The sequence below is a fragment of the Zingiber officinale genome, chromosome 4B (assembly GCF_018446385.1).
Source record: "Zingiber officinale cultivar Zhangliang chromosome 4B, Zo_v1.1, whole genome shotgun sequence".
Classification (NCBI taxonomy): Eukaryota; Viridiplantae; Streptophyta; class Magnoliopsida; order Zingiberales; family Zingiberaceae; genus Zingiber; species Zingiber officinale.
The window spans coordinates 109767430-109776593 of record NC_055993.1 but is presented as its reverse complement, the minus strand read 5'-3'; the positions used below and the strand labels follow the sequence as shown (position 1 = coordinate 109776593).

The 9164-nt window shown below is 38.1% G+C and overlaps 1 protein-coding gene across 2 annotated transcripts; it reads left to right on the top strand.

Annotated features, from left to right (window-relative positions):
* The first annotated feature begins 1769 nt into the window (after positions 1-1769).
* On the top strand, positions 1770-3543 carry LOC121976029 (red chlorophyll catabolite reductase-like). Of its 2 annotated transcripts, XM_042528011.1 has the most exons (3): positions 1770-2112; positions 2817-3080; positions 3174-3543. In XM_042528011.1, the coding sequence occupies exons 1-3, from the start codon at positions 1795-1797 to the stop codon at positions 3444-3446; spliced, it is 855 nt and encodes a 284-aa protein (XP_042383945.1). In that variant the 5' UTR covers positions 1770-1794; the 3' UTR covers positions 3447-3543. The 2 variants fall into 2 exon arrangements, with proteins under 2 accessions (XP_042383945.1, XP_042383944.1); XM_042528010.1 differs by having other exon boundaries at positions 2817-3543.
* The last annotated feature ends 5621 nt before the right edge of the window (positions 3544-9164 follow it).

Below are 9164 nucleotides of genomic sequence, written 5' to 3'. Positions count from 1 at the left end.
TCCTGAGTTGTTGTGGCATTCGCATGTCACCTCCACCTTCTAGCGACGCCGCCCCCGGTCCGTCGCCCTCCAAGACGCCGCCTCTCGCGCCTTCGCCACTGCAATCACGCCCTCACCATCGCTGTCGACATTACCGTTATCAGATCTGACCAACTTGCACTCCCGTCGTCAGATCCAACTGTCTAGCACCCTTGTTCCAATCGATCGGCCCTCACGACGCTAAGCTGGCCTTCAGTCAGTGTTGCTAGTAGCCTCCCCTATCAATCTGGTATAAACCTCCGCTGTCGGTGCGGATCCACCAAAGTCATAGGCTTTTGGTGCCGATCGAGCCTTCTAGCTTCCATCGTCGCGCACTCCCTTGGTACTTCTAGCCTTTATCATTGATCGGGAATCCGAGCCCTCGTTGCCATTGTGATTCGATCTGACATGTTATGTTCCGCCCTTTGAGCCAATATTGTATTCTGACTTTCAAGCTGAGGCTATGTTTCCGGCCTTTGCGCCTTCCGACCTGTGTGTTGTTGTCATATTCTGGCTTATGTGTCGCTGTCATATTACGACCTACGTGCGGTTGTCGTATTCAGGCTCCGTGATATCCTCCGGCTCTGTGTCACCCCCGGGTTCCGCGCCGCCTCTGTCTTTGGCTCCATGTCATCCTCCGGCTCTGTGCCGCTTCGGGTTTGCACTTGCGGGCCTAGTACGCTTTACATTTAGTCATTTCATTATAATATTGTTTATCTTTTTTCATTTATATTACCGAAGACTAACTTGAGTATCAGAGCGCTAGACCGGGACAGTTCCCAGTCTATTTTCTAACAACCTTATAGGCACCATTGATCGGAGATTTTCGGACACCTTCGATCTTCTCTTTTAGGGAGGTCTAGTGACTCAGTTAATATAGAAGAAAGTTCATCATTCTCACTTTCTTAAAGTCACACCGACTTAATTTTCATTCCAATCACATCATTAATAGTCGTATCTTCTTAACTTCTGGATGGGATGATTTACCAACCGAATTGATTGAATTTTATTAATCAATCGTATCAATATAAATTTGATAAACGATTATCAAATTAATTGTCTTTTTTAATAAGTGATATCACAGTAAATTGATGACGGCATTCAGTGATACAGCCGATAATTCATTATACCAAAAAGTGTTGAAGCTCGTGTTTCTCTTACTCCGTCGCTAGATTATAAAGATTATAGGATCAATTATAATCAGTAGTTAAGTGGTGGAATTTTAGATGTACTCATTTAAAAATTCATCTCTTATTTATTATAATAAATTTATTATCCTCTAATTAATTTAATTAATTTGACATCGGGAAACAATAGTCGATTATTCATGATATATTAATTGATTGATACATATTCTATTTAATGGGTTTAATTGAATTTAAAATTTTAAAAATTGATTGAATTGATCTTTTGAGATCCCACCAATAAAGGACTCTTGCTACGAATTTAAAGGATACGTCCCCTTAGACATGTGCCATCACATTACTTGGTCTGGCATGGGCGTAGGTCCGTTTGGCCCATGATCATGCTTGCGGCTTGACTAATGTTAATAATTTAAATTTTATTAATTAATATTTATAATATATCATAGTTTACATATTAATTGAAGTTTAACAAAATAAAAATGTAATAAATTTGTATATTTATTACATCTTAACATTAAAATTTTCAAGGGAAAATATAAATTAATTATCCACACACGTGTAATTTAAGTCCACACACGTGTTTTGAAATTGATTCAAGTTTGCAAATGAATTATCCACAGAGGAGTAAACAATGTCTTCCTTGGCCGTCCGTTGTCTCCTTTCGCCTCTTCTTCCTCGTTCGGGCTCTGCCGTCGCGGTCGCAAGTTGCAAGAGCAGATCCATTCGGGTCCACGCATCGATGAACTCCCCTCCGCCTCCCGTGGCGGAGTTCCCCTACCTACCGCCGGCGCAGCGGGATCTGATGGTGGAAGTCCTCTCCATAGTGGAGACCGGGCTCGGGCCGCAGCTCCTCCCCTCCACCGTGCCCTCCGACGTCCTGTCCTACCAAAATCCGTCCGGGTCGGCCCATGGCGCCCTCGATATCCGATACGGTGGCCGCGATTCCACGGTACCATTTCACTTATGTCTTCATTCTTTCCGTTCCTTCATATAGATAATAGATCCATGAGTTTCTATGTGCTTAAAAGTGAAACTCGATCGGTAGCAGTAGTATTTCTGTGTGATCTATCTCAATTTCTCTCTTTTCTCATGCTTAATAATGCCGGATTCTATCAAAGATAAAAGATGTGTATATAGCAAAAGAGTAGATTTCTAGTGTATTCCAATTGCAGCACAAGTTTTAATAGGTTTCGAATGAGTCTGTTACGATCAACTTAGCTTGAGTTCTTTTTTACTTTGTTCAGAAACAATTCTTTGAAAGAAACTCTAATCTGTTCATAGAAATCACTGTTTGTAGAATTAAGCTTCGGTTGTTGTGTTTTGATGAAGATGGATTAGAATTCCCTTTGTAGCATGCTTTAAGAACAAACATTTTGGGTATAGGGTGGAGTGATATGATCATTATGAACGGCATTTCAAATGGTCAAGCTTTGAAAAATTAGTCTTCTCATTTTGATGCTCTAATCATATGCCACACTAAAGGAATTCAAAGCTCAAACTATTGTAATTTGAGAATTTATTTAATTAAAAACAAGCCAGTTGTGAGACTGAGATTTGTCATACCGATGATAATTCACACAGATAATCATGTATCAGTGGCACAAAACCTCAAAAAAATGCGTCTTATTCACATTTTATTGGAATTTTGTTCAGGTAGACTTCATACTGGAATCATGGCTGCATTGCCAGATCCCTACTGGTGCTCTCAATATAGCCACTTTGTTTGTCTCGCTTAATTCTTCCACAGATGCTCCTCACCTTCTTATGGAGTTCATACAAGGAAGCCCAACCTCCCTCGTTCTCCTCCTGGACTTGATACCACGCAAGGATGTCGTCCTCCACCCTGACTACCTTGATGAATTCTACCATCAAACCGATCTGGATAAACAAAGGCAAGTGCTTGCCAAACTTCCACAGGTGCAACCTTACATGTCACCCTCTCTTTATGTCCGCAGTATCCTATCACCCACAGCAATTGTAGTTAACATCAACTGCGGTGACGGCGAACAGACCATGCTGGAAGAGATAATCCGTGGCAAACTCAATATGATTTGCAAGGAGATTGTTCAAATATGGTTGCGCTTATGTGTTAAAACTAAGCTATTGAGTGAAGTGGATCAAGACATTTTGGTTAAAAGAGATAGTTTGATCAAGAGCAAGGCCATTGAAATTGATCTCGAGGTAAACCTGCCTAGAATGTTCACTCCTGAGATCGCAAGCCGTGTAGTGAGGGAAATTAAGGAGGCTTATAAGGTACAAGACAGTGGAAAAAAATTCGTGTAAGAGTTCCCAAAATGTAATTACGATGAGAGTTTAGATTTGCAGGTGCAGCAAAATTGTAATAGAAACTAGTCCAGAGGAACCAAATTTGCATGTCTAACTTGATCCTCTTGATATTTTGTACATGCATGACAACAGTAAGAATAAGGAAGCGACCATAGATTTGGCTATAAATATATAAATTTTGTTAGTTTGTTTGCCCATCATAAAGATTTGGCTTGATGTATTTGTCTATGCAATAGCTGAGTATGTTGGAGCTTTACTATGATTCGACCTTTTTGTTTGTTGATTTGTGAAGATATTGTCTGCTTTAGATAGCATTGATGACTTTGTTGTGCCATAATCTAATGAAACTGAATAAACTAATATCTATGAAAATGTATCTACCATTGCATGGTGTAGCAGTAAGGTTTTTGATGCGCCGCAGTTATGCAGTTTTACGTGTCTCTTAAGATAAAAAGTCATGGAAAGTCAAGATGCACTAGATTCGAGTCAAACTTCTCATAAAAGAGACTCAAGCTAAGTCAAATGAGTCTAACAAAGTTAACCAAGGGCAAGTTAATTATCATGGCCCATGTGTCGGCATATATCCTGGCACCCCTTCTGGCTTAATCTCAAGTCCATGCACTATCTCTCAGTCTCAGCTCTTGATCCCAATACCCCTTTTGGCTTAGTCCCGACACCTTTTTTGGCTCAGTCTTAGGTCCTTGCACCATCTCTCAATTTCAACTCCTAATCCTGACACCCCTTGTCGCTTAGTCTCAACTACACCATCTCTCAATCTCAGCACAAATCTTGACACCCATTTTGACTCATTTTTAAGTCCCTACACTATCTTTCAGTCTCAGCTTCTGATCCGAACACCCCTTCTGGCTCAGCCGAAGGTCCCTGTATCATTTCTCAGTCTCAGCTCTGGATCCCAACACCCCTTCTACCTCAGTCTAAGGTCCCTGCACCATCCCTTAGTCTCAACTCCTGATCCCAACACCCCTTGTGGCTCAGCCCCAAGACCCGGTAACGTCTCTTAGTCTTGGGTTCAATTGCCGACATCATCTCAGTCTCAGTTTCAATTGCCGAGACCCTCTCTCAGTATTAGATGCCAATATCTTTTTAGTCTCGGTCTCAGATCCTAACTTTGTCTTTCCTCAAGGTCACTCCACATCGATGTCACCTTTTTCACCCTCAAGACAGGCCTATGCCCTACACGAGCTCGTTGACAACGACTATGAATATTCCAGGACACATAACATCTAAGAATGTCGGAGGCTGTGAAGGTGACCTTGGCGTGTGCGACCCTCCTAGCAGCGGAAGAACCCTCTGTGTCGTCGACGGCTGTCGGTGGGCGACGAGAGAGAAAGGGAAGTGACTGCAGAGATGGCGACACTAGCATCGGTGACGGAGAATAGGCGACGTTGATCGGTTGGGTGAGCGGCGGAGGCAACGTGTGCGTCTTGTCCTTTCCTCCTCCTCTCCTTTCTGCCTTCGACGGTGGAGAAGAAATACCCAGGAAAACACCCCCTCATCTCTCCCATTCAATGATGAACAGTGCCTCCATCAAAACCCTTAACATGTAAAAGGATCACTTTGCCCTTCTCTTCCTCCCTAATTACTCATGTGTTCTTAAGTTACGTCTGCATCATGCACAAAATATGAATTTAGGAATATTCATGTTTAATACAATATCATATCATAATACACTCCCCCGAAGCACTTCTAAAAATTTTATCACTATCCAACTACTCATTAAAGAAACTATTATTTCTAGTCCTTCATATAAAGTGTATCAAAGAAAACAAGGAAGATGTCTAGTCTTAATCAACAACCTACTCCCACAATAATATCTTTCGAAAACTCTAAACATCTATCAGTAGGTAAATATTTCTTATCTCATATGTTGTCACTCCTTGATTCTACAATCGGGGGACATCCAAAGAATAAATGCTTTGTGTCTCTAGCACTTGCTCATAGAAGGTACAATGTCTTTACATGTCTTTAATGAGAAGATGTCTATGTGCCAATATCCAAAAGGTAACTGTGTGACTAGTGTTAGTTAGTCCTAGGAAACGTACCGGTTCCACTGTACAAAAATTTTTGTACAAGTGTCGAACCTTTCCTTAAATAACCTATTGTGTTCTTTAAAAGTTAAATTAGGAATCGCAGACGGAACTTAACATCATTGATTCCAAATTTAACTTATCTGTTCTTAATGGTTTAGATTTGAATCGCAAGCGGAACTTAACACTATTGATTCAAATCCACCTATGTTTTTAATTCCATTAAATATTAATTTTCAAAATTGGCTTCCAGGACTGCATGGCGAGACACATGACCTTCTTGGATATGGGAGCAACTACCACCACCTAGACAAAGCCTTTTAAGGAAAGTTAATATTTAATTTCCTTAAATAACTCTAGGTTAACCAAAAAGAACAATTGAATCACAAATTCGAAAAAGAAGAAAACACAAACTTGAAAAGCTAATTCGAAAAACTAAATCTAATGCCTCTTGTGTTTGGAATTCATACAAAGAAAAATAAACTAGCATGATGCTGAAAATAAATACTAGTAATACCTTTCTTTGTGAACTTTAATGACCTCTTGATCTTCTACCGTATTCCTCTTCTAACCTCGGACGTTGTGTGGCAACGATCTTCCGAGATGAGAACCACCAAGCACCTTCTTCTTCCTTCTAGGTTTCGGCCACCAAGAGTCCTTCTTGATGGATAGGTTCGGCCACCACCAATGCTTCAAGGGATGCTAGAGACTAGGTTTCCTTTCTCTCCTTCTTCTCCTTGCTTGATCCGGCCACCAAGAGAACTCCACCAATGAAGAAGTTTCGGCCACAATAAGGAGAGGAGAGAAAAAGAGGGGCCGGCCACACCACCAAGGAAGAGAGGGAGGAAGAAAAAGAATAGAGTCGTTAGCCATGAAGGCACCTCTACCCCTTCTTTTATATTCCTTGGTCTTGGCAAATAAGGAAATTTTAATAAAAACTTCCTTAATTCCTTTGCCATGAAAAGGAAAATTTAATTAATTAAAATTAAAAACTTTTTCTTAAATCATATGGTCGGCCACTATTCTAATCTCAATTAAGGAAAATTTAATTCACACAAGAATTAAAACTTCCTAATTTGTTTCCGAAAATTTTTAAAAAAAAATTCTCCAATAATTTTTTTTCCTTCAAGGTGATTTGTAAAAAGCAAATTTTATAAATTAAAATCTTTCTTTTAAACATGTGGATGATTTCCAAAAGGAAAGTTATCTCTAAAAATTAAAATCTCCTTTTAATCTACAAATAAGGAAAGATATCAAATCTTTTCTTAATCTTTTGTAGAAACTAATAAAAGAGAATATTTAATTTTTAAACTCTCTTTTAAATCATGAACATGGTTAAAAAAGGAAAGTTTTCTCAAAATTAAAATCTACTTTTCAATCTACAAATAAGGAAAGATTTTAAATCTTTTCTTAATCTTTTGTAGAAAGTTATAAAAGGAAATATTTAAATTTTAAACTCTCTTTTAAAACCATGGAATCCACATAAGAAAAATTTAAAAAAATAAAATTACTTTTTATTTTAATAGGGTCGGCCACCTAAGCTTGGGTTCAAGCTAGGGTCGGCCACCTCATGAACCCATGAACCATGCCTTTGGCTGGCCCTAACTTGGACTCCAAGCTAGCTTGCTCGGCCCCTATAGGATGGGTAAGAAGGTGGGTATAGTACTCTATAATTAAGAGGCTACGATAGGGACCAAGAGGAGGAATTGGTTTTGGTCTCCCGATGAAATTAAGCATCCCGTGTTCGCCCCGAACACATAACTTAATTTCATCAATAATAATTCATTCTACTAAAGAACTATTATTGAACTACCGCATCAATCCCAAATTACATTTTGGGCTCCTTCTTATTATGAGTGTGTTAGTCTCCCTGTGTTTAAGATAATGAATGTCCACTTAATTAATATCTTAGTCCAAGAGTAGTACCACTCAACCTTATCGTCATGTCGGACTAAGTCCACCTGCATGGTTTAACATGACAATCCTTATGAGCTCCTCTTGGGGTCATTCTCAACCTAGATTACTAGGACACAGTTTCCTTCTATAATCAACAACACACACTATAAGTAATATCATTTCCCAACTTATCAGGCTTATTGATTTATTGAGCTAAATCTCATTCATTGATAAGTCAAAGAAATAAATACTAAATATATGTGTTTGTTATTATATTAGGATTAAGAGCACACACTTCCATAATAACTAAGGTCTAGTTCTTTTATAAAGTCAGTACAAAAAGAACTTACCTAAAATGGTCCTACTCAATAGACTTAGAGTGTATCAGTGCAATTTATTAGTTAAGATAAACTAATACTTAATTACACTACGACTACTTCAACGGTTGATTCCTTTCCATTTTAGTCGCGAGCAACTGTTTATAATTTATAAAGAACCGACAACATGATCTTCTATGTGTGACACCACACACCATGTTGTCTACTATATAAATTAATTGAACAAATTATATTTAACAAATAAATGTAGATATTTGACCATTGTGATTCTTTATGTTTATACAAAAGCTAAACTTTTAGTATACACTCTAACAACTAGGTTATATATAGGACTTCCACATTGTCTGTGTCCATGACTCTTAATGGGTAACTGGGCAAAAGATGATTACATTTACCCTCAGCGTCCATCAGTTCATGAAAGGACATCGCGAATGAGATAAATCATGATAATTAAGAGGTAAATGGATGAGAGAGTGAGTTATGCAGAGTACAAAAATTTATACCCCGCCTAATTCTATGATTAAATTCTTCATTCGTTGGATAAATTTATCATCCGTTTACTATCTCACCTAACACTGCAAAAAAAATCAACATTAGAGACGGGCTTTTCCGTCGCTAAATTAGATTAGCGACTGAATAACTGTGTCGATACGAGTTTTGTCGCTGACCGTATTTAGAGACGGAATATATATTCCGTCTCTAAATTTAGTAATGGAATATATATTCCGTCTCTAAAATTTAGCGACGAAAATTTAATCATCAGTCGCTAACCATAGAATCTGATCTCTAGTTTCTGTCTCTAATTAGAGACGGAATATTAAAATTCCGTCTCTAATTAGAGACAGAAGTTTAATGGTCCGTCTCTAATTAGAGACGGAATATTAAAATTCCGTCTATAATTAGAGACGAATATTTAATATTCCGTCTCTAATTAGAGACAGATTTTTTATGTTTCGTCTCTAATTAGAGACGGAATTTAAATGTTCCGTCGCAAGGTATCGATATTTCAGACAAATTCAGGTCACTCAGCAACGGAAAATTATAGTTCCGTCTCTAATACCTGGAAATTTCAGCAGCACAATTTGGTTTCTGCAGTTATCCTTGTTTACATTTCATATCAATCTAAACCATCACATACGATGGTTTTCAAACAACACAATACATACACAATTAGACAATGACAATACAAAATAATATATGAATGTAAATATCAAACCAAATATTCAATCCAAGCACACTACATTCCTATAACATCTCCAATAACAATAATCCAAGCACAAAGCTAAAACTAAATATTAAATTAAAAAACAAAGATAAATATCCAAACATCTCCAATCATAAACACCTGATTGTATAGTACTATAACATATGAAATTAAAAAACACAATACAACACCTTCTAACAAAGAAAATCCAATCCTAAGCTAGCGAGTA